Genomic DNA, 25,946 nt, shown 5'->3' with positions numbered 1-25,946 from the left:
TAGGAAGAAAAAAATATTTTTATTCTCAGTTTCACATGGTGGAATTTAATTTAGCTTTAAAGAAAGATCAACACTGCTTTCAGAATTCTTTAAGCAATGTTTACAAGATCATTAGTTGTGCTTTGTTAAACACCTTATTTCAGCTATTCAAATGTACCTTAATATCTTTCAGGTGCACTGGGATTCACTGTCACTTTATTCACCATCACATAAAAAGACATACATAAATAATACAATTCATAGCTCAGAAAGAGGAACTTTTATGTCTTCCATAATTCATAATCTGACAGAAGTTGTTGAGAATTTAGCTGTACTGCTACAACTTAGTAGAACAGCACTGAAATGAGGAAGCTTAGTGTTATCCCAGAAAACAGAAATGGTCTGTTTTGTTGTGTTTGTGTAAGGGAAAGGAAGCTCAAGGGGGAAACTCATGTGCACCAGTTCTGCACAGTGAAAAGCCATGCTCACAGAGGAGTCAGTGCAGCATGGAAGTGACCTTTTGGGAGTGGATTTTGGGACAAAAGGTGCAGCTCAAAGAAGCACCTTTGAGGTATATCTAACTGGAACTACAGGTGATCAAAAATAATATAAGGAGCAATGGTGAGTCTTCACTTCCTGGTGGTTTCACTCATCAGGATTCCTTCTTTTCCTCCACTTCTAACAGCTCATCAAGGAATTCCACAACTTCACCCTAGAAATGATTAAATTTAACAGAAAGAAATTAACCCCCAAAACTGGTGGGAAATTTCTGCTATTTTAATAAAAAAATAAACTGTAATAGCAGGTGTGCAAATGTTTTAAACACCCTCCATGCAGACACTAGTACAACAAACCTATAAAATGCAGGTAAATGGACCATACCAGTGTAGCACTAGACTTGCAGTGACACAGACCTTAAAAGGAGAAAATGTTATACACTTCACAGTAAATTCTCCTGTACTTTTACAGCTATTTAAATAGACAATGAAATCTTCAAACTTAGAGAGGAATAAATGTTTAAAGCACCTGTTAAATTAGGAAGTTGTTAGGATACCATAAAACATTAAAAAAATTTAGAAAGCTTCAAATTCAGAGCCAAAGAGTTTTGTAGAGCCATAACTTTGACTTTGTATGTCTGCTCTAACCTTTTACGTTCCCTGTCACACCCTTCAACACACACCTTCTCCATTCTCAACCACGGATCTTCACAAGCCATGCTTCAATGCAGCAAAACTGTGAAGAACCAGAGATACTAGAATGTTTTCCATACTGGGAAAAAATACACTGGATTTAATTCAGACCACAAAATTAACAAGCTCCACTCTGCTAACTCAGGGCACCAACACAACGTAGCAATCCAACTTTATTTTAACTACTCCCAACGTAGCTCTAGGTCCTGTACCTTAGCAAAATGTCTTCCTGCAGTCCAGCCTGAGGACTCTGGGATGGTACAGCTCCACTGGCTGGAACTTACTGTCTTGTCAACCAAACTACAGCAACTGAGCTAAAATCCTCTGTGATCCCTTCCAGCACAAGGTAACACCGTCAGCGGTGGAAAGCAGGTGGTCAACAGCAACTGTGCAGCAGCATTTCTGGGTCTGGACTGAAGGCACTTGAGACAGTAGCTCATGTTGGGACTCAGGTGTTTATTATTTCTTATCAGTAAACCAGTCTCACTACTGTGAGTTTGGCAGCTTTTCATTAGAAGGCACAAAATGCCCAACAATCTCTTGTTACAAGGTCTTTTAAGACTAAACTATCCAATTAAGAACTGACACCTAGATTATTTTCCCTTTCTGCCCCATTACAAAATGTCACCCTAACCCATGAAGAAGAAGGAAGAAGAAGCATGAAGAAGAAACCCAGAACAACACCCTGTGCCCTCCATCTTGCTTCCATCCACAACATACTAAAAATCTCACCAAGTGATGCACCTGCACTCTTCTCTATAATCTATTTCACACTTTTGTGGATTCTAGTCTATCTTGAAGTCTAGGAAACTTTCTCCATGAATGAGAGTCAAAGTCAGTGCTCCCCTGGGGGTCAGGGCACCCCAGAGCAGAGAGAGAAATATTCCCAGTGCCCTGGGTTGCCACAGCAGCATCTCAAACTACTCAAAACTACCTGTAGCAGCCCATCTGCTGGCACCCTCAGAAACACAGGTATTTTCTGGTTTGCCTTCCATGCACAGTTCAGAAACACTGCCCGAGAGGGGAGACCCTGTGGGAATACCTGGGCCTCTCTTCACTTTTTGATACAACTTAAAGTAGAGAGATGCAGATGCTCAGTGCTACATTTCCAACCTTTTACTCTAGTAACTACAATGTTCTGATAAACTCTGTTTTCTTTAAACCTTTCTGTCCTTTCTTTCTTAACAAAAACCTATGGTCTAAAAAAGTCTTAAGATGTCATTTAGGTTTTTTCCAAAATAAATTGTAATTTTCTGCTGGAAAACCTGATCAGCTCGTACTCACTCTCATATTTAAATTAATGAGAACTGCTACCAGTTATGTTAAAAGCAAGTCCTCCTTGTTTGGATGCTCATTTTCCCTTTACTTCACCACCCATTCCAAATCTGTGAACTGCACTGGGCTTCTGAGTCTGCTCAATTGATGTTTACAATCCAAATTACATTTTTAGCACATTTTTGTCTAAATAGGCATTCCTTCAAAAGACAGCATCCTCTAGACACTTAGATTCTGAGACTCAAAATTTTACTGTTTTCTGTTCTGGTGAGAAAAGGGCATTAAAACTGTCAATGAAAACAGTAAGAGGAAATAGGAAAATTCTGCCTATTTTGAATACAGTAATGGTATTATGGATATTGTGATTAAAAAGTATTAACATCACACTTTTAGGAAGTATGACTAGTCAGGAGAGAAATAATGAAACTAAGCAAACAAAAATAAAAGCAGGAGGAAAGCTGGCTGAAATATCTGCTGTTCTTGTTCCCTACTTCACAGATCCATCTCATAAGACCACTGAGGTTTTGAAACTGTGAGGTGATTTTAGCAAGTCCTGAAGGGTGGCAATTTGTTGTACTTTGAATTTGTTTAAAAGATTTAAGTATCCAACATATAACTGTCACTCCCATCACTAAGACAGAATTTTTTTTTCAGAAGGCACACAACATACAGACAAAATTCAAGTTTTTGATTCCTGCTATGTTTTCAAATCCAGAAATATGTAAGAAAAGAAAAAAATATATTTAAATGCAACAATATTAGGGAAAAAGAACCCAAACAAACCTCTAAACTGAAATCTCTAGTGTCTGAAACTGAGCTCTAAAGGAAAACATAGCAGAAGCTATTGTGGTCTAATTAGGTGTACTGAGGAATAAGAGAGGTTGAAATATGGCAAAAATATAAAAACTGTTGCTGAAACAATATACATAAAATATGCTGCAATCCAGCTGAGTAATTGCCTGGATGTTGGTTATTTTGGAAAAGGCAAAACCTCCAGATTGAACATAAACAAAACCCCAGCTAAAATATTTTTGCCTGTGCCTTCACAATCAAAATGTGAAACATTTGCAAGTTGTCACTGGAGAGGCTGGCAGCCCAGTGAAGAGGTGGGAACTCAGCCTCAGAGGAGGAGATCACATTGTCACACTGGCAGCTGTGACCAGGCCAGCACTGTCCTTGTCCCATTAGCACTCACTTCACACTGAAGCTGATCTGTCCAACTGGAACCTCTAATTATCTGTTAGATATGCAAAGTGAGCCCTCTTGGCATAGATTAACAATGGAACAGAGGCACAGACAGAAAGAACAAGTTGTGTGCCACAGTAATTAATTCAAGAAGGTTTTACAGAAAGTATGTGAGTAGGTGGATTATAATAAAAAAATAATTTTAAAACAGATTTCTTGGTCAATTCTGAATAAGCTAATCCAGGCCAGTGAGACTGGGGCACAATCTTATGAGAAGCTAGAACACCTGAAAAGAAAAAAAAAGACCTAAAAAGGAGAAGACAGCAAAACTCCTCACTTAGTACCTCAGTGTACTGAGTGTCCAAGACCATGATATACATTGGGCCAGACCCTTCCTTTTGCAACATTAAACCTCACATTCACACTCAGAAAACACAGCTTTTTAGAGAAACACCTGCACTTTGGAGATTCCTAGCCAACTATTAAAATAAAACAGCAAAGAGGAAGAGCTCTGAGTGCCTGGCTCTGTCATGGCACACTTGAGGCTGATGGTCCAGCACCAACTTTTCTTTTAACAGCATCATTTAAAAACAGTAGCAAGCAGCAGTTGTGCTGCCCACTGACAGACCAGACACTTTGCCACTGCTTGCAATGATTGCCTTCTGCAAATGCCAGCATGAATCATTCATGGGTCCTTGCCTCCACCCATAATCTTTTCTGCCCTTTCTCAGCTGGACAGGAAAAGTTATGGGACACAATTTGCTTCCTGGTAATAACCCACACTTTCCAATGCAGACCTGCTGATGGCCTCTCCTATAGGGATTCCATATGTACTGCAGTGGGATATCCCATTCCTCGGGGAAGCAACAGAGAAGATAATAAAAGACAGTGTTCTAGAATGAATTAAGATCCACAGAAAATTATTATTCTGGACATGCTTTTATGTGTGACTACCAGTGAATGAATAGGAAACAGCTTTTATTCTAACTCATCCAACAAACAGCCTAAAGAGACAACACACAGAGCAGGAAGAATTGACTGGATCTTTGTTTCCTTATAACCTATGACCTAAACAGAAAATATTTATCTCCCAAAATGTCCCCCAGTTGTCTTTCAGAGCAAAAATTCAAATTTTGCTGAAGTTCAAAGACCTCAATGACTGGAAACTTATTCAACGGTGAGAGCAACAGATTTGATTCCCTCATGTACCGGGTGTAGGTGATCAGGTTGTGGTAGTGAGAAGGGTGGCCTCTAGGTGAGGATCTAGCAGCCCTGGAATTAATTATTGTCCTGTAACTGCAATGGGAGTGGTCACAATGATTAGGTTATGAAAACCAGCAGATTTTGTTTAAGAACAAATAATCACCTTGCAAGAGTGAAGACAAAGGATTGGCACGGATGACTGTGGACCATGGACCTGACAGAGCCTGCACATACACACACCACAAAGCCCACTGGCCAGTAATGTTTTGGAGAGGGAAAACATTATTTCAGGGCAACAGTAAGGCATGTGTCAGTGAGTGGCTCAGCCTGAAAGGTTTATTCAGCCTTCAACCAAGAGAAAGTTTCTTGATCTAACATTCAGTTAAAATCTGAGAATTGACTGTAACCACCTCAAAGCCCTGCCAGAACTTCCATGAGCTGTACAGTCCAGACTGGACATTCCTCACATTCTAGCTGGGGAAAATTCAAGAAAATCCCTCAATTCTTTGTGCAGAAAAATTATTTGACCCTTAACTTATTTCTTTTTCAGAAACTTAGTCCACAGTGTGAGCAACTGCCACATGCTTATAGGGCTTTTTTTTTTCTTTCAATATTGAGAGAGCTTAGTTGTTTTTTACATGACTATTGACTACTTTCTCAAATATGTTTCCATTTCATTTCAATGCTATATTCTGAACCTTTAACTGTTTTTTCCCCATATATTATGGGAGACTACAGTACACTGCAGTTATTACAGTAGTATTTTACAGTAAACCAGTAAAAGTGTTTTCCTTTTAACTTACTTCTAAAGCCTGTAAAACATGAGTCAACCCAATTTCAGAGGGACTTGAACACTGCTCCAATTGCACTGAAAGCAGAGGCCTTGTTTCTGAGCCTCTTGCCTGCTTCATGCTGCGTGCAGAAGTGTAAGAGAATCTGGGCAGTGGAAGTTCCTCCTAGTGCCAGTACCTGCAGCTTGGGGCCATCCATTTGAGCCCAACCACGCTGGCAGCTTCCCATGCAAAGTGGCTTAGATGGGGGGAGGAACCCCTTTGACCAAGACACACATCCAGCAGTGCAGAAGCAAGAGCGGAAAGCAGAAAGACCCAGCCATACGGGAACAATCTCCACTAGAAAATGACGATGGAAAAAAAAAACCCCAAAACCAACCTCATCTTCTTTTTTCTTTAAAAAAGTGTGTGCTGAACAGGGACCATAACACTGCCCATTAGCTGGCAGCTCTCTCTGAAACAGCTGCCACCAGCTCTTCCCAGGGCAGCAGTGCTATTGGAGCTGGGCTGGGCTGAGGTCACAGGCAGGGCAGGCTTTACAGCACTTAAAACTTGCTGTTACAAGCACACTTGTGTAAATCATATGCAAGGAGTGAGTTAATAAAGCTCAAAGTATGTTGGTAGCAATTCCCAAACAGAAAAACAGCCTGAATTCAGATTACTACTTGCTATCAGTACTCCACTGGGGCCCTTGTGTTTTGATGCTATTCCATGTGTCCTCTTTCCACCAGTCACATTAGTTCAATACTTCTTCTTCTTTGCATTACATGGATGTGATGAAACACAGAGCCTTTTAATTTCAGCCACTACACCAATGGAACACACACTATATATAAATAAAAAGAAAGATGTCCAGCAAAAGTGGGTCAAAGCTGCCAACAGCTTTTCACCTACTGATTAAGTACTGAAAGAAAAATCACATTGTAGGCTCATCCCCGCCAAATATTTGTGGTTCTTATGTAATTTAGAACACCTAAGTAGCTATCTCCCTCCCAAAAAATTCCATAAGAACACTGATTTTACAGGCCAAAAATATGTCTCATACAATTAGTGTGGTGCTGAGTTACATCTACACTAGCTGAGTGTCTGGCTCTTAACAGCATCTCAGTTTGCCACTTAAATCCGTGCAGTACCAGGAGCTGTATCCATGATAGCCTTGATGCATTACACATCTGAACAGAAATTAAGAAGCTTGGCCATCCATGGCTAACCAAGATGGCAACACTGCAATGTTCTTTTAACTTCCCTGTGGAAAACTGCAAGGATATTTAAGAATAATTACTTTTTCTTAAAAGTAATTTGCAGCTAGCTGGCGCTGATATTCTGTCACCTCTGCTGTGTTAAATGTTTGAATTAAGAGTTTTTCATTTCCTTGTGGAAAAACACTAATAGAGTAACACAAGCAGGACAGTAATTCTTGTAGTAACATATGCAAAAATCATTACTGACAGTTCCAGCCTCTGCAATTACTGCTGTGTGTTCCTGAAGAAGCCCAATGTTTTCACTCGCTTTGCTAAGGGGATTTAGAAAGACACATGGATGATCTGGGATACAGGAGCACTAAGAAGTCTGGATAAAATGACATTCTCCACTTGAAAATAATGACACTCACATAGGAAGTGATCCTCTTGCCTCATCAATCCTTTTGCTTCCATCAAGGGAAAAAGAATTATTTTTTCCCTGCAGATTATCTTGCAGGCTGTCTTACCAGCCCACAAGAAACTTCACAAACAGCAAACATGGACCATAGAAACTCACAGAAAGTATGACCTATGGCCCAAGGAGCACATGGTTTAAATAAACAGAGTGCACTTAGAAGAGAGCTTGCTTCCATCCTTAACAACTTTTAATAAAGTTTTTACTGTAATGCCTTATCTGGGGTTTTCATCAGTTTTCAACATTCCTATGGAACAAACTTTTCGATCCGTGCCAGGAGAAATATTAAACAAAATAAAAAAATTCCACTTATACTACCAGGTCCTGCCCATAGAGCAGAAACTGCAAGGTAGTGGTTTTACCTTTGTGCTATTCCTGCTCTGTCTGCACTCCCTGGAAGTCTCCTGCAGCCAAAGACAAGCTCTGGTAGCCAAGGATTTATGAGCTCACTACCAAAAGCCAGAGCCAAGCCAGAGGCATGGACAGCCTCCATCCCCCACAGGTTTTTGGGCCCTTCAGCTTTTCCCCTGAGAAGAAGAATGGTAACTCTCCTAAACAAAGTGAATGTGAGGTAGGGGTATCTGCAGCATAAGCAGGCCCAGTAATTTTGCCTGTTTAATCCAAACATATAATCCAGTGCAATGTGACTTCCTTGTCAGCCCAAAAGTCAACTGAGGTTTACACTGCAGATTGCAAGGTCATTTGTAATTGCCCTGGTGAAAGGGGCTACAGGAATGAAAGCCAGCAACTGAGTGTTTGTTTATTCTACACACAGTGCTGGAGACTGAAGATTGTTCTATAACTCCTTCTTCTAACAACATATGGGGGGAACCCTCAAAAAGGACTTCTTCACCCCCCCCACCCTAATTCTTCACCCCCCTACTCATCCCTGTGTTTTGAAGCAGCAGATAAGAAAGAAGGAAAAAAATACAAATTAAGTTGATGCCTAACATAAGAAAACATCATGGACGAAGCACAAACCGACAAGGGAACATAAAAAGTGCTCAAATATTTCACACCTGGATGAAAATCCATACAGACTAGTCCTCATCTAAGCTTAACCTTAAAGCCAGCCTATTAAACTGTCTTTCAGGGGGTTTTATCCCAATGGAAAGTCTTCCTGAAGTCTGGTAACCTTGCAATGGAATTTTACACAGAGTTGTTTTCAGATCACAAGAATACTGAAGGCAGCACAGACATTACTTCTCTGCTGTAAAAGATTCTCACTCCCTATGTGTTGGATAACAAAGATTGCAAAGGTGTTTTCATTTTTTAACATAAACCATCTTCTAATCATCTTTCTAATTAGAAAAGACCTCAGCAGTGCTCATTACAGATACCCTTGCCTCATGTCACAACTGAGCACAGCTCTTTCTTTGTCAATGCCAGCAACATTTCATCATTTGAAGATTTTTCTAAACCTCTAAATGAAAGGACCCAAAAACAAAGCAAAAGGCAATCCAAAACCTCCCATGAATTATACTTTAATTTCAGTTGCGGAAGGAAATGCCCTTTCAACAATTAAACTACTTTTCTTGCACCAAAATAAAAAAATCCCTCTTAGATATTTTCCAGTGTAAATAGTAGTCATTATATGTTACTTGACCATGAATTCCAGCCATCTAAAAAGCATTATTGGGTGACCAAAATGCCACTGAGCAGAAAAAATAACAGATAACAAGACTTCCTTTGGACAAAAACTACAATTTGGGTGGTTACTTCTGGACAAAATTGTAAGGACCTTTAAATCTAATTTAAATAATATTTTAGGAAAAAAAAAAACAAAACACCACACCCCCTCCCAGCCCCCCCAAACACCAAACCCAGGAAAACATTTGGCTTAAATATATTTGTACCATTTCTCTGCCCCCTGGTGTTACAACTCAAAAACTGGGTTTCCTTTCTTTTCTGTGGGCTCAGTGCATTATTTATTTACCTTTGTGTTAATTCTGTCCATGCTTTTTTAAGGGTACATGATGTTCTTTGGGTTTGTTCTTATACTCCACTTACCAAACAAAAATTCATTATAAATTGGTCGTGGTTACAAGAGGATTTTTCCATATTAGTGAAATCCTGGAATTACAGCTATGCATCATCTTCACTTTAAACACAATTGCTGCTTTTTTGACCCTGATTTCGTTTCTGGAAAACTCACCTCATCATCATCCATCAGATGTTCCTTTGCGAATTCATACATTTCCAGCTGGAGCGTGGTAATGTTGTGGTATCGAACTGCCTCCTACCAAAAAAGCCCCAAATTTCTGTTACTTTAGGGGAGCAAGACAGGTGAGTGTCATCACATGCCTCCTGAAACCATCCCAGTGAGGTCACAAAGGTGGATCCCAGGACCTAGCAAAGGTGGATCCCAGGCAGGGCTCACAGTGCTTGAGAAAGGAAACAGCAAAACAGCAAACAGCCAATTCCAAACTCTTCCGTGGATCTTCCTAAGCACAGGCTTCCTCACTGCAAGAACAAAGCACTCTCCTCTTTCTCATGTTTCAAAGCACTGGCGAGGCTGAGAATAAGGAATGAGACTGCCAGGGCTGAGCAGCAGCCTGTGCCTGCATTCCAGTGGGCTTTGGACAGGAGAAAGCCTCTGTCTCCCTGTGCTGGCGTATGGCAGCAGGCAGTTCTGGGAAAGAGACACACTGAGCTGCTTTGCATGATAATGACTCACCAGCCCAGCCTGAGCCTGGGCTAGGGAAACTCTGCAAGGTCACTCACCTGTCCCTCCTCACTTCCCCACTGTGTGCCCGGACAGCTCAGGGTGGCTCAGCCTCACACTCTCACATTTGTGAGTACCAACTGCCATCTACTTTGATTATTCTATTTAACTCCTTTTGGGGAAGAAAACAGGAGACTCCCTCTTTCACAAGAACATCTAAAGGTTAGTGCCAGAGCCAAATCTTGCTGTCACCCCATTACCACTTTTAGGAAATAAACCAGAGGCATTATGGCTTTCGAGGCAAGTGATTAGGACAGCAAGCAACTTCTGTTTATAGCTACACAGATCAAAGTACAAGAAAATACAGCTGTGTGCATTTAATATTTTGTATTTTAAAATCAAATTATCTGCAGTGCCCAGCTCCAGAAGTTATCAATGAAACATTCAGAGTGCATGTGTAGGGCCCTTGTTCTGCCCTCTCTGCGCTCGGATGCCAAAAGTGTCTGCGGTTTGAGGTTCATACTGTTGCTACCCCTCACTCCCACCAGCACCAAACATTGTCTCCAACATGGTTACAAAGCACCATTCTGTTCCCAAAAGCAGTGACAAAGGAGCAGTCCCCTTCCCCAGTGAGCTCAGACTTGCTGCTGCTGCCTGAAAGAACCAAATGCATTTTTGTGCCTTTTGTCTCAGCTGGCCCTGCAGGGCAGGCCTGGGCTCCCACTGTGCCAATGAAGTGTGTGCTCTAAGAGGCATGACTAGAAGGCACTAAGCAATACATGTTCCACAAATTAAACTAATGACTAACTAGTTGCACAGCCCATATGACTGAAGCCTAAGCAGTCAGTGAGTGTCACAATTTGGCTGCATGACTTAAATCCTGGTAACAAGAATCATTGGAAAATCCAATTTGATGTCACAGTCCAGGCTGCAAAATTTCCTTGGACGTGGAAATTTAAGAACAGCATGGAAACCCGTTTTTAAAATCGTTTTCCAAAGCCAGATGACAACTATTGCTGGATGGACTGGTGTCTTCTTTGCAGCAAGCATTTTAATTTAGATAATTAGATGAAATGCAGTCCTGAGCCTCTTTCCATCCTCATCCACCCAAATGTCTTCTAAATGGAGTAAGTGGAAAGTCAGTTTAGCTGGAGTTACCATATCCAGACACATTCCAATGCCCACAGAACCTGAAATAACAAGTGAGTGGGCAACTATGTGTTGGCAAATAATGATTCACAAAAGCCTGAATGTCACTCAGAGATTTCATCATCAGAGATTTCAGGGGCCAGCTGCTTTTTTCTGTAGAGGTACATAAGACATAAATATGCCCAAGTGTCAGAGGAGTACCAGCATGAGTTTACTTCTCATCATATATTATGTGCTATCAGAGTATATTTCAACAGAAAGGGAAGAGTTACAATGGCATTCACTGTTTACATGACACACTGCACCTCTGTGTACAACAACTTTCTCCATGGCTCTAATAAAACAGGATGTGTTAAACTCCAGAACCAGAAGATATCTCACATTTTTCTGCTGAATTTCAGAGAAATATTTGAATGTGTCTAGAAGGCATTTTAGGTAATCCACCTACCGATCTGGGCTGAAAATCCTCCTCTTTAAGTCCCCATTTGTCTCTGTGGTACTGGTAATAGACCATGTTCTGCTTCATTACTTCATCTTTCTCATCAAACAGAAGGTAACTGGCAGCACAAGAAGCTGCATTCTTCATGTCATTCACTAATTGATAAACACACACCAAAAAAATCCAGGTAAGGTAAATGAACAAATTCCTGCTATTATCTAAGCTCTGGAAAACTCAAATGGAAACACAGCCCATATTCTACCTCCTCACCAGCTGCACAGAGGGAAAAAAAATTGCTCCCCAGAAACTGTATGCTATTTTTGCTCTGAAACACATAAGGCCATGATTCAAAAATCAACTCATCATCAACCTCTGATGGTTTTCCATGGAAATCCTAACCAAATGCTCCTCCCAGGTATCCCAGGATCAGCACACAGCTTGGTGAAACACACTGGGGCATTTATTTAAAAAACAACAACAACAAAAATATATTAAACCCCTCCCTACCCCTCTGTACTAGGCCTGATAAAGAGGGAAGAGTCAGGGTGTGAAGTGTGTAGTCAAACAACACAAGCAAGAGTCATGAATGGCTTGATGAGGCATGGCTGATGTGTCTTCCCTTTGACATTGGAGCCTGCAGGAGCAGCTGTAAGGGCTACATGTGTTCTTTACAGTGCAAGCAGCTCCTTAAGAAACCACAACTTCCACTGATTAATTTACCTATCAAACATGTGATCACTGAGCAATGAATACAACAATTTCTTTTAAGTGGTCCCCTCTTTCTTCAAAATCCATTTAGCCCCATTCTAACAGGATGATAAGAATACACTAGGAAAAAGCAAATAGTATGAAATACTCTGTAGGTTTGTCTGTGGAAGAAATTCTGTCCCATGTCTGTTAACTACAGTGATAACAGGGAGCAAAAGACACCAGGAAACTTGGGGTTTCTGTCCCAGAACAGCTTAAAATGCAGATTCTGGAGGCCACAACTTACATTCTAAAGCATAAAATTAGAGGGAAAAGATTATGAATGGAATCCATCCCACATCATCCAACATCAGTGTTATTTAAGCACAAAAAATTACTACTTACATTTATAATACGCAAACTGCAAGTAATGGTACATGGTGGCCACGAATTTTTCAACGACAAAGCCTCCTATAATGGGTGTCAGATTGCTCTCACACTGCACTTTGCACGCAAGGACTTCAATATAATGGTCTGGAAGGAAGAAAACAGCAACAGAGGATATGGATAGCACAGAGCAAGTTGTTATAATCACTCCCATTAGTCACCCACTAAAATCTGGCTTTATAATGCTCTCCTGGGTCCTGGGCATCTGGCTCTTGCTGCTTGAAGTACTGAGAATCTTCAACTCCATCTGAAGTATGAATCAAGTGTTGGTACTAGGCCCTTCTGTAAGAATCTGTGTGGCTGACTTTGAAGGCATCAGAGCTGGAATTCCAGAGAGCAGAGCACTTGGGTTTCACTGACACCTACAGGCAGCATGTGGTTGGTGGGTTTTACAAAGTATTACACAGTACAAAGTATTACAGCATTATGTCCTAGCTGTAAACTTCCTTTCTTCCCTTCACTAAATTTTGCAAACCTTGGCAATTTCATTATATTACTGCACAAATAAGGTCCCTGTGGTGCTGAGTACAACTGTGTCACAAATAGATGCAGCAGGTGATTGCAAAATAAACCTCCAGAGGTGGTTGCATTATGGGCCCAGAGTTTGGATGTTTTAAGGGAGAAAAAAGAGGAGAATATGCTGCTCACCACAGAAAAACTTTCAGCCAGGAACAAGCTTACCCAGCCTAAAAATTGCTATACGTAATGCAATATAGGACTAGAGGTGATTTTATCTTCAAGAAATTGCATATCAAGAAAACCTTCCAGAAAAAATTTCAAGCATTTTCTGAATATATCACATTCATCAACAGCACAGAAAATAGATATTTTAAAGTCTTAGTTTCCCTGTTGGCCACATTTGGCAGGTGAAAGCAAGTTAGCTAAGCTTGTGCAGCAAATTTCTGACAAAGACAAAAGAACTTTTCATCCCTGACAACTCCTAACATGAAGAACACTGAGGTTACCTAAATATAACTGCTGAAACTAACTAAAAATAACTGGCCAAATGAAATTCCCAGACCCATCTCTTACAAGAGCAGTGGAATCTCCAGACACAGTAGTGCTCAATTCCAGCCAGCAGTTAAAGCCAGAGATGAGAGTCCCTCGGCGAAGCGATCCCGCGCAATGAGGGCAGCTGGCTTCCTAACACAACTCACTGCTCAGTGAGAGATACATACCTAGGGCAAGACCCAAATTCTTCTGCTTAACACTTACTGCTACCTGCAGTAAGTGCTAACCAGAAGCATTAACACTATCTGCTTCCTGCAGACCCTTGCAGGCAGAATATCTCTCCCTGGAACATGAGCATGATTCAGCCCACTCAAATTTGAGTGTTCTTATCTAAAGAGTGAAATACTTGAAATGCATGAACATGGCCATGGTGACATCATGCAGTGATTCCTACCTTTCCTTCTCATCACTACTGCTGGGGATTGTCCTTCCCTTCCAAGGAGGAAGAGGGAGGGTGATAATAAGTGTCAATCACAGCTAAGCATAGACACTAGTCCTTACAGTGGCTTGGGGATTGTCCTGATGTCAGAGCTCTGATCCACTGGGGAAGAAAGTCTGTGTTTCTTGCTTCACCTCCTGCAATTTGTGCTTCACTCTGTATTTTTTATTCTAGACCTCTGCATGTTTTGCCCAAGAGCAAGGCAAGGCTTAGGAAATAGCCTGCAATAGCTATTCCATGTCAGCTGCTCTGGTGGATACCAGCTGCACACCATGAGAAACTGAAGCTGCTCATGTATAAACATACTTCACAAAAGCTTGCCCTCACCAAGACATATCATGGCTTTAGGACAAAAAGCTGGAATGTTTTTCCTGAGGGCAACTTAAAATATAAAAAGTGCAAGAGAATTTCTAAGTTTATTGAGACAACATGCAGGTGCTCTCCACAAAAATATTGCCAACAACACTGAGATGTCAGAGCACAGACAGAAATTACTTGCTTCTTTCACTGACAAAGAGCATAGGAAATGTGCATGTGCCATTTTAACAACAATTTAAAAAGTTGATGTCCCTTTTCCTTTGAAAGCAATAGATTTTTTTTTTTTGGCTATACACACAAAATAAAGATTTTACCTACGAGTAAAACTCTAATGCAGGAAAGATTAAAAATAGCTAGCAGAACTTTGTCATACTTATGAGAAAGGAGATGCAGATCACCAGACCTACACAAACCAGCAAGCTGATTGCAAAGGCAGGCTGACTAACCACTGAGCCTCAAAGTGATACTGAAGTGATGGTCAAGAGACCCGGATGGATGACCACTGCTACCCCAGATGGAGCAGTTGCTACTTACACTTCTATGTTACTCTGACACAGAACTTCCATGCTAATGTAAGATCTCTGTTCTGATTTCCTGAGAGACTTTATTTATGTTACTGACAAGAGCAAAAGAGTAAACCAGAATTCAAACAGTTTTCAGTGAATCTAATAAACTCCTACTGGGCTAAACTGAGGAACAGGACTTGGGTAACCAATCCTATGAATAAACTGAAATGCACTTTGGGGACATCCTTCCTTCATGTTTCAAGGTAAGCACCCACCTGCAATGGAAAGATAGAAGTCTTTAAAATCAGTGATCTCTCGGGAGCCTTCGCAGGCTGCTATGCAGTCGTCGTAGGCTTTGAAGAAATCGGGAAGAGCCAGTTCCATGTCGGAGATGGACGTGCGCCAATTGTCCCCGTTGTACGCTCTCACCGCCCTGACAAAGAGATTCTGAAAAATTGGCAGCACTGAATCAGCAGTAACTGACCCGTGAGAAGTGTTGTGTCAACTCAAACACAGCACATGATGTCTCCACATTTCTGGATGTGCTGCTCTCCAGACCATGTGAGAACAAACACAGGAGACTAATGGATTTTAACAGGTATTTCCTAGAGAGCAGAGTATGTCATTCTATTTCCACTCAAAAGAAAAGCCTGCTGGAGAGAAGCAACGGTGTGAGTCTGAAGTGCAGGCTGTGACAGAGATTTTCAATGGAATCTTAAAGCCAAATGTCTGAGCTATTTTCAGCTGTGCCACTACAGCAGTCATGAATTTGGATAACTGAGCACCTGCTTAGCTCCAGCAGTGTAGCAGCATTCAGGTGCGCCACTCTCTGATTTGCTGTGACTCATTTATGGAACAATGAAGTGCAGGAGAGGTGAGAATTACTGAATGCACCAAAAAGGCACAACAAAGATGACTGAGATGACATAAAGAGATTAAGAACTGAGAACACATAAGCAAATGAGATCCCTGAATCTCACCCAATAAGAGGAGTAATAGAACAGTTCCGAAAGAGCAGAGTCTCCCCCAAAAAAAGCATACCTCATAAGGCTTTATCTCCAAGTCTTTAATATGCTCCTCAGCATCAGGTATGCTCTTGTAGTAGGCCATATTTCTTTGCATCATTTCATCATCTGGATGCTTCAGAAGAAATGTGTGAGCTGCTGCAATAGCTTTTGGAAGATTATTAGCCTAAACAGGGATAGGGAAAAGACGGTGTTAAAAAAAAAAAGATTACCTGGAGAAAACAAAACAAAACAGTTCAAAGGTTCCCAGTTTTCTCAATGATTTTTCCTGCATTCACTATACTCACAATTTTACTTCTATTGAGAGCACAGTCTCAGCAGATACAACTGTACAGTAAAACTGATATAATGCCTCTCAGTTTTGCTCTTAGCGGAGTGTGAAAAATTTAGCTTAAAAGTCTATCATTTTTGCAGATGGAATTGTTTTGCAGATTGTTGTAAATCAAAAAGATTAGGTTTTATCCCTTGCTCCTCCCCTGTTCACAGAGCTAAGGCAAAATACCAGGGCTCCTGGGAGGGATTAATCTCACAGCAAGTACTGACGCTAACCTATGGATAGTAGCTGGGAGTCATTACTGTTTGTATGTGTTTATGTCACTTATTTGCCTAGCAGCACAGAGAACATTATTACAATAATATATCTTCCTGGTGGCATTACAAAGTTACATCATACTGCAGAGACTTGGTCAAAAACTGTGTCCTAAAGCAACTTTCTGAGCCCATTTTTAAATTAACTTTAATCCCTGTTAGATATACTCTGTGATGTGTGCATTTCTCATTTACAGCTCCATGTACCAAACATGTATGTACTTCTGTATGAATGCCATTTATGATTTCTGAAAATTATATATATATACACACACACACACACACACACGTATTTTCATAAATTATATTGTATATATGCACATATTTAGGAAGAGTGAGAGAGAAAGAAAAAGTCTGGGGTATTTGTGAATGGTTAAAACCCCTTTTCCAGGCTGTTCAGTGTGTTGATGTACTGATACTGAAATGATGGTCAAGAGACCTGGCTGGATGACCACTGCTACCCAGACGGAGCAGCTGCTGTTTACACTTCTATGTTACTGTGACACAGAACTTCCATGCTAATGTAAGATCTCTGTTCTGATTTCCTGAGAGACTTTATTTATGTTACTGACATGAGCAAAAGAGTAAACCAGAATTCAAACAGTTTTCAGTGAATCTAATAAACTCCTACAGAACCCTACTCACACGTGCAACAGCTTCTGGCAGCACACGTTTGAAACCACAAGCAAGAATCACAGTGTGCACACACACCCTTCTGCTCACTCCCACAAAAGGTGCCCTTTCATTTTGGAAAGGAACCTGAGAGACGGCTGCACAGGAGCAAAACTTCAACCCACCCACTACTGCTGTGCTGCTAGGAGTGTCCCAGCACTGGAGCTCTGCCAGCTGCCCTTCCTGGCTGTCCCAAAACTACGTGTTTCCAGTCCGCCCCGACCACGCTAAATGCAAAGGGAAATCTCAGCTGCACTTTCGTCAAATGTTTTCTGGTTTCTTCTGTGCTGTAGCTGTAAAGCTGCTTCTTTGCTAGGCTGACAAGTCTCATTTTTACTTAGGTCTGTGATTCACTCTTGGTTTCAATTTTCACCTCTTAGGGGAAAAAAAAATAAAAAAAGGTTTTGTAGAAACACACTCCTAAGTGAACTCAGTGGCTCTAAGAAAGCTCCCTCCAGAGGAGCAAGCAGCAGCGCAGGAACAGCTACTCCCAGAATCTTACAACGTGGCAAATTTCTCTGTGGAGCCCACCTGAATACACACATGGTCACTCTAAAAAATTACATAAAGCATTTCCCTCCGGCTTCTTCCTCTACTATAAACGCTGTTTGAGGGGGTGGAGGGGTGGGGGAAAGGACATTCCTTTCACAGAAACCGCCAGCCAGGAAAAAGCCCTTTGGATGCAGAAGTTTGTGGCTCTAGAAGGCCCATTTAGAACGCCCCGAGAAAGATAAGGGCTCAGAGCTGAACTACAAATCCAGTATGAAACACAATAAAAACAACAGACACTAAGGGCAAAACCACCCAACTACTACTCAAACTTAATGCAGATGTGATTGAAAAAAGAGTTAAAAGGGAGGGGGAGGGATTCCTCCAATTCCCCTCTCACACTCCTACCTGGCAGTTACTAGACTGTATTCAAAATGATAAGAAGAAATTATATTTGGTGTTATCTGTACAGTACAAACTTTGTACATGCCACAAGGGGGGAATTGATAGTTAAATTAAGATAAGAAGAGGAAACATTTGTGGCGATGTCATTTCGGTATCCATATATGGCTTTGAGAATTCGAGGAATTCCTGCCCTCTCAGTTAAAAGAAAAGGCAGAGGTTAAAATGTATCGAGTTCTTTTGTATGGTTTTAAGGAAGGCATTACACACCAGTGTGATGCTGTGCATGTGGGTGCTGTTCTGGTTTCATGAGAACCCATTTCCCTGCCAGTGTTTGGAAAAACTGCTGAGGAAACAGCACTCCTGAGAACAGGGCACAGCAGCAGTTTAGAAGATGTATGTTTTCAAGAGGCAATCTCAGAATAATGCACAAGCATACAACCCTATGTAATGTATACTGGGATATGCTGGGAGTGAATGCCTAAAAGGGAAAACTACCCAACCAAAGAGCTCAGCTTGTTTCCTCCCCACAGACAGGCCCTGTTAATCCCAAATGCAAATAACTGCAGTATCTGAGAGGATGGCAGGAGGGATGGACCTTGATATCGAGAATGGAAGGTGAGCATGAGAAGGGAGAAAATATTCAATTCGATCCTTGACAGAAGAATGATGAGAAGCTAGAAAAACAGGATGAAATCTGTTAAGAGAGAAGTGTGTCCCCAGTCTTGGCTGACCCAAGAGCAAAAGGTAAATACCATTCCAGGGCTAGCATTACAGCGTCCCACTTCAGCAGCCAATTTTTGCTTCGTTCCTTCTTGCAGCTGTAATGAAACTGGAATTTTCCAGGCACGAGGCTATCTGCAAGTCACAGGCTGGGGGCTGCTGCACTTGAAAGAACTGGCCCAGAAACGAGCAAGTGAAGAAGGTGGACACGCTGAAGGAGAAGTAGTGAAGATCATTTGCAATAGCAGAGCTGTGACATGAAGAGTCTGAAAAAGGTTCCAGAGAAAGTTAGAAAGTAAGGCAGATGGAAAGATGGAAAGAGAAGGGCAGGAATGACACAGCTACTGGACACAGAGGCAGCGTCCAGTGGCCAGACATCTAGGAAGAACAGGAAGGGCTGATTCTAGGGGAGGTGCTGGATGAGTTGTAAAAAACAGGTGAAGAGCGAGCTGGATGGTACGTGGGTAATCAGGGGGAAAGACAAGGCACACGCTAATGCCACTGTGGGCTACGGGAGTGGGAGGAAACAACCGAAAGGTTTGTCAAGGAGAGAATTACAAAGTAGGCAGCCTAGGGGGCAAGGAAGAAATGGAGGTGGGGCAGATGAGAACTGGTGTAGAGGAGGAGGTGATGGGGAATGAGGTTGTGGCCCAGAGTAACCTGCTCCGAGGGCCAGGTGAGAGGTCGGCATGACAGGAGGTTTTTCTAGCATTGGCTGCACGAGGCACTTGGGCGTCGAGGCTGTCCTGGGACACACCAGGACACCACGACACTGACAAGCGCGCTGGGAGCGCCTGGAGGGTGGCACCGCACCCGGCGAGACTTAGAGAGCTTCCGACAGATTCGGGGGGAGCGGAGGCAGAGCAGAGCGATGGGAGGAGAAAGGAGGAGGGATCAAGGAGAGGCGGGGGGAGAGGGTGGGGGCTCACCTTGAAGTAGGCGAACTGCAGGTACTTGTAGGGCTCGCGGCGCTGGAACTCCTCGAGCAGTTCGCGGCCGGGCTGCGCCTGTCGGAAGGCGGGCAGCCCCTGCTTGCAGCGCCGCAGGCACTGCGCCCGCCGCAGCACCCCGGACAGGAGGCGCAGCTCCTGCATTGCCGCGCTGCGGGGCGCGGGGACCGCGGGCGGCGGCGGCGCGGCCGTGCTGCAGTTGCGGTGGCAGAACGCCTCGCTGTCGCGCAGCAGGCGGTACAGCCGCATGCTGACCTCCAGGTAGCTGACGCTCTCGGGCCAGTTCTCGGTGCTGTACTGGTCCAGCCCGTAGCGATAGGCCGACTCCAGCGGCATCAGCTCGTCCCGCGGGAAGCTGCGGAAGCTGTAGCGCTCGTACTGCGCCCCCGCCGCCGCCAGCAGCGCCGCCAGCAGCGCCGCCACCCACATGGCTGCGCCTCCGCCACCGCCACCGCACAGCACCACGTCGCTGCCACCGCCGGCGGGGCGCAGGGCCGGGAGAGGCGGCCCCGGGACGGGAGGAGGGAAGGGAGAAGCGGGCGGGCCGAGGCGACGGCAGGGCAGAGGCGGTCCCGACGCCGGGGCGGAGGCGGGGGCGGCCCCGGGGTGGGAGCGCGGCCGCGGCGGGGCGGGGCGAGCGCAGCGCCGGCACCTCCGGCCGCCCGCGGGGCTGCCCGGACCGCCAGCGACTGTAAGGAAACTTTGCGTTAAAGTGTTTTCCCAGTGTCCGTGAGAACTGGGGTTTTTTGCCGTCCACGATTTAGGGGTTTTGTTTGGAAAATATATGTTCTGTGAAAAACGCCAATGGCTTGTTTCTAAAATTTTAAAAGTTTAATAGTAATAAAATGGTTATAGAAGTAGCAAAATAATTAGAGTAATAAAAATTTTGGACAATTTGGATTAGGACAATATGAGACAATAGAAACAAAGAGTTACAGTCGGTCCGGGTTCCTTTTCTGGGCAGCATATGCCCGAAAAAGGACCCACGTTAACAGAGGATTAACCCTTAAAAACAACAACCTGTGTTTGAAAGAAGTGTCTTACATAGCACAGTTTCTATTTTAACATTATGTTATAACCTAAAAGTATATTTTACACATTACTTAAGAAAATTAATACAGCATAACTTTCTAACACAACACATATAATATTCATTTGAATATTTGCGAAAAGCCAAACATAAAATACACATTTTTCACATGTTCTAAATAAATCTCTTGTACCCTTCAATTTTTTTTTGTGTGTGTGTGTTTATCTACAAAACCTGTGACATATGTTCACTCATTCATATTGTGATGACAAGCAATAAGTACATTGTTGGAATATTCCTACAATTCTGGGCATTATTTCCCTTGAAACTGGAGTTTTAGATATGGTGTTAGAAGGTGTTACAGAATTGTAAGCACCAATTCTACCTCTTGTTTCTGTTCAATGTTTGGTTTCCTGAGGAAAAATAATGTGGAAGGTCTATAAGGGAAGTGGTTTTTCTTTTTTCTTTTTTTCTTTTTTTTTTTTTTTTTTTTTGGATACTTGCCAGAAAAGTGTACTTCAAATATTAGCTATAGAGCTATAGAATGCCAACAGTGTGTCCTGCACTGGTTCTGTACAGTCCTTTGGGACATTTTCTGATGTCCAGCTACATTAATTAATTATTAATCATTAGTAAGTGGGAAAAGCTGTGGCTGTAGATCCAAAGAATTTGAAAGTTCCCAATCGAATCAAGCAGTTCTTTAGAACTGTTCTTTCGGTCTGACACACAGAGATTATTTGCATTATGACACTATGCAACCTCCCAGATTTCACAGTCAGAGTTGGACCAGCTGCTTTCTCTCCACTGCTCTTGGTGGACTCATGCACTGATCAGTGGTGATCTTGGGGCTGAAGAGCCCTCCAGCTTGGAAAAAACTTGCGAAGAACCATTTAAAATGCTAGCATGGCTTCCAAACTAGACAAATAGCCAACGCCCAGAGCTTTGTCTGTTCTTTTTTATTTTTAAACTGAGAAGTCACAGGTAATTAAAAATAAAACAAAAAACCTCACCCCATAAAATAACAACAACCTAAGAAAACCCAAGCCCCTGACAGTTCCAGTATTTACCTTTCCTTTAGATGGCATTTAACCCTGTGCTTTCAGGATCTAGTAAGACCAGCTCTCTATCCCTGTGCTTTCTTAGACTGAGTATCAGTGCTTTTGTAGGTGTGTGACCTAAATGACCAATCATGAAGAAAATGATTTCTTAGAAACACTTCATCCTTGGACTGTTTGTGTACATTTCTCAGCAGATGCAGCCACAGGATGGAGGCTGGTGAGCTGCTCAAGAATTCTTCATTGCAGTGGCTACCCTTAGAGCAGGGGCTCTCACAAATTACTGAGCTGAGCCTGCCCTTCTGAGCCCAAAATCTGAGCCCTGCAGGTGCAAGTGCTGGGGATGCTGTACCTAAGTATTATGTTGTAATTGAATGTAATGTATCTAAGTAGTTGTTGTTATTTCACACTTCAGGCTTGAACGGCTGAGAAACCTGGAACCCCAGATCCTCTTTCCTGTGAGAAGACAAACACCAAAAGCCAAAACCAAACCAAAATAAAACATCAAACGTTGCTGGTGTTTGATTCCTCTCCACAAGAGGGCTGAGCACCAACGTGTCCCCAGCCAGGCTTTGAAGCTTTGCTTGTTGCCAGCCTTTTGCTGTCAGCTCTGTCAGCCTGGACTCTGCATTTTGTCTTTGCATGGAATAGGGATGATTCTCCTGATTTTCCTGGCACATGGCTCTAAACACTTTGAATCCCATTTTTAAACCTTCTTGAGTAACAAAGACGCGGCTGGGAGCTCACACACCCCGGGAGGAGCCCCCAGGAGGAGGAGGAGCCTGACAGTCTGGTTTGTGTGTGCGGATGGATGTTGCTCACTTTGCCACCATTCCCACTGAATGCTTGTTGTCCTGTTCCCACAGTCACTCCTGCTCTTACTCACTGACAGTTCCTGGAGTTTTGCTGCCAGCTGATTCCCAGAGACTTGCCAGTATGCTGCCAAAAGCATCAGGATAAATGAAACCCTCTGGCACTGTTTTTGTAGCATTAGGGAGTAGGCATTAGTTTATTCCAGGCTGGGGTGCTCCACATAGATGCACACGACTTGCAAAACTTTTCATTTACTTCTACATTTTTAGCAAAAAAGTTAATATTCATTGGTTCTAAATTTCACAAATTTTTGCATCAATTATTATTTTATCTTCTACTGGTTATTGATTTCTCACTTCTCATGCTAATTAATCCACATATTTTCTTATTATCTTTTCCCCAGACAGGGAGTCTCCAGAACATGTTGAATCACCTTTGTTAGTCTCTTCTTTATCTTCTAGTTACTTCCATGTGTTCTTGGAGGACTAGAAATTCTGGATTCCAGGTGTCCAGCCTTTAACTCCCAAGGGCTTTTTTCATTGAAGCTTATCAGGGTGAGTTCATCATAGCTTAAAGTTTTTGGGGATCTAATAATCACACTCTAACAATAACAGTCAGTAAAAAAAAAAACCAAAAAAAACCAACATAGATACATGCCGGCTAAAATGGAAAATTACACTGCTAAAGACTAATACACTACTTATAGATTTAAAACAATGAATCAATAGGTTAATTAAAACAAATAATTAGGAAAGTTATCCCATTTTTAACAAGTACAGGCAGGAAACCATGGATGGTGCAGTGGGATCTGGGGCTGACTCTTTCTCTCTTACTGGACTAAAACCTGCTGCTTGTTTTTGGAGCCTGAAACCCGAGTGCCATGTGCTGCTAGTCAGATTCCCAGGAGTGAGGGGAGCCCCAGAAGCAGGGGCTGCAGCACCACAGAGAATACAGGGAGCAGCACAGGCTGGTGAAATAAACTAGGCAACACCCTGGCATCCACCCCCAGGGAACCCCATGGCAAAAGGATTTGAATTAGCAAAAGGAAGGAAATGTTTACATCTGGACTGGAGAGCAAAGGAGCTTCCATGCAACAGCAAGTTAAACCTGGCTTAGTCCCCAGCCTTGAAGGGTTTGCAGTTTCAAGCTTATTCTTCAGAATTCTTAGGAATAAATGATAAAATCCCACAGGTTGGAGGAAGAAGGATCCTCCTTCATACTCCTCACCCACCAAGTGAGGGGCTGGGTTCTTTCCAAAGGAAGAAAGTGAGTGCCTGGGGTTTTTTCCAAATCAATGCTGCATTTGGAACATGAAGGAAGCAAACAAATTTGGGTTTAACTAACAAAAAACACATTATGACTTAATAAATAAAACCATAACTTAATAAATGAAACCCATAATAAATAGTAAACCTTATAATAAAACATATTATAAAAACACATTATAAAACATAATCAACCCAAACCCTCTTACATCCATTATTTAAAACACAATTACATAAATTAAGTAGAAAAAAGAAAACAAATGTTGAAAAAACAGGGCAGGTGACATCTGGAATGTGGCACATGACTATAAGTTTAAGACAAAAGCAGATAGTAAAGCTCATTCATTTCCCTATTCCATCTTTAAGATCTGTTAGCCCCAAAATTCTTCTTTAAGTCTTGGCAAAAGGCTCTTCCTTGACCTGCAGGTGATGGCTTCTCACAGAAGTGTTCCTCCCTCTCATTGTGGCAGTCATCCTGGAAGTGAGAAAACAACCCTGCATTTTAATTCCTTTCTTTCTAATTCAATTGGTCAGTTGTGCTTTTTTGAATTTCTGTCTGGTTTGAGTGTGACATTTTTAAATTTCATTATTTAATAGAGGCAAAAAGACCAAACATAGCAACTCCTAAACTCTTACATTTACTAATCAATAACCCTTGCTAATAAACTAAGTAGAAAAGCAATCTCATATCCCTCCTAAACTCTCTCTACCCCCAGTAAACCCCCAAATTAAGATTTAACCTTGGGGAGAGACCCTTCCTCTGACAGGCCATGGCTTCTCATGTACATGTTCCTTCCCCTTGTTGTGTCCAACACCCTGGAAGTTAGAAAAAACAAACCTTCATTCTTAATTCCCTGAATTCCATTAATGCTGTTAAACCCAGAAGTTTTATTTTGACCTTTATGAAATTGTTGCCCACTGGGGGGTTGCCAGAGTTTCCTTCTGACGGTTGAGGTTCCAATAAAACCTTTGGGCTGTGAGGGGTGATCTTCCTACTGCCCTCAGCATCACTCAGGTGGCTTTGGAAGTTTAAATCTGTTTCAAGTCAAAAGCAGCAAGTTTCTAGCAGAAAGAGGAACAACTTTCATATGTCTCAAACCCCCTGCAAAGAAAAGAGGGGTATTCTTTGACCTCTCAACTCTGTCTCCCTGTTTTCCTTCCCTGGAGGATGGCAACTCCTCTTTAGACTACAACAACCTGGAAATCAAAGAGTCTTAATTATTGTCCCTTCTGTTCAGAAAGGGGGAGAACTCAAGGAAGAAAATAAACTTGAAAACTGTCAACAGCCCAGGCAATTACAACATCCAGCACAAACACGGGTTAGCCCATGCCAATGTTCCAAACCCTGAACAGCTGAGAAAGAATTTGGATTTGGCCACAAGGATGGGCTGCGAACACCAAGCTTGGAAGAAAACCCCTCTAATTTATACTGCACTAAGTGGTCAGATAAATAGCTAAGTGTATAGATACACTCTTGTATATAGTGTATAACTACTCACCTCCTCCCAGGGCACAGCTCTGGCGCTAAGTGGAGGAGTTCTCGGGCTCAGCTCCCAGAGCTGTGCTCACTGCTGCTGTCTGGGACTGCCCTGAGAGCAGGGCACAGCCTGCAGCTCATACTGGGTGGCAGCAGGATCCCCCTGGCACTCTCCCTGGGCAGCTGCATCAATCCTGGTGGGTGCAGAGCTTAAAGAGGCCATGGCTTTCTCCCTGTAGGGTACTGCTGCTCCTTGGTCAAGCTGGCAGAGCTTCAGTGTCCTTCTGCATGCTCTAATGTGCCACAGCCTGTTTTCCTGCCCTGGGTGGTGGCACTCCCCAGAAGCTTCTTATGGGGCTGGAGGGACATTTGGCCATTTGGACATTTGGACATTTGGACATTTGGCCCCCCTTGCTCCTGGAACACCCAAGTCCTGCCAGCCTCTGTTGTGCCAGCTGCAGGCTCCTGGCAGCTCCCTCAGCTTCCCCTGGAGATGCCGTTCAGGAAACCAGAGCGG

General features: G+C 42.6%; 1 protein-coding gene across 1 annotated transcript; it reads right to left on the bottom strand.

The window, feature by feature from the left end:
* Positions 1–20,274, bottom strand: CRTAP (cartilage associated protein). Its single transcript, XM_050971428.1, has 7 exons — positions 19,769–20,274; positions 15,982–16,131; positions 15,216–15,387; positions 12,625–12,753; positions 11,542–11,687; positions 9,435–9,518; positions 1–691 (listed from the first exon to the last, which is right to left on the bottom strand). Exons 1-7 carry the CDS (start codon positions 20,216–20,218, stop codon positions 632–634), a joined length of 1,191 nt encoding a protein of 396 aa, XP_050827385.1. The 5' UTR covers positions 20,219–20,274; the 3' UTR covers positions 1–631.
* Between the last annotated feature and the right edge of the window lie 5,672 nt (positions 20,275–25,946).

Source organism: Serinus canaria, chromosome 2 (assembly GCF_022539315.1).
Source record: "Serinus canaria isolate serCan28SL12 chromosome 2, serCan2020, whole genome shotgun sequence".
NCBI classification, from domain to species: domain Eukaryota; kingdom Metazoa; phylum Chordata; class Aves; order Passeriformes; family Fringillidae; genus Serinus; species Serinus canaria.
This window is presented reverse-complemented; position numbering and strand designations above follow the sequence as displayed.

Excerpts from the sequence above, each read along its gene's own strand:
- CRTAP (XM_050971428.1), bottom strand. The coding sequence starts at position 20,218 with ATGTGGGTGGCGGCGCTGCTGGCGGCGCTGCTGGCGGCGGCGGGGGCG. Across the intron at positions 16,132-19,768 it reads TGCAGTTCGCCTACTTCAAG|GCTAATAATCTTCCAAAAGC; the intron begins GTGAGCCCCCAC and ends ATCCCTGTTTAG. Across the intron at positions 11,688-12,624 it reads GCAGTTTGCGTATTATAAAT|TGAATGACATGAAGAATGCA; the intron begins GTAAGTAGTAAT and ends TTTATCAATTAG.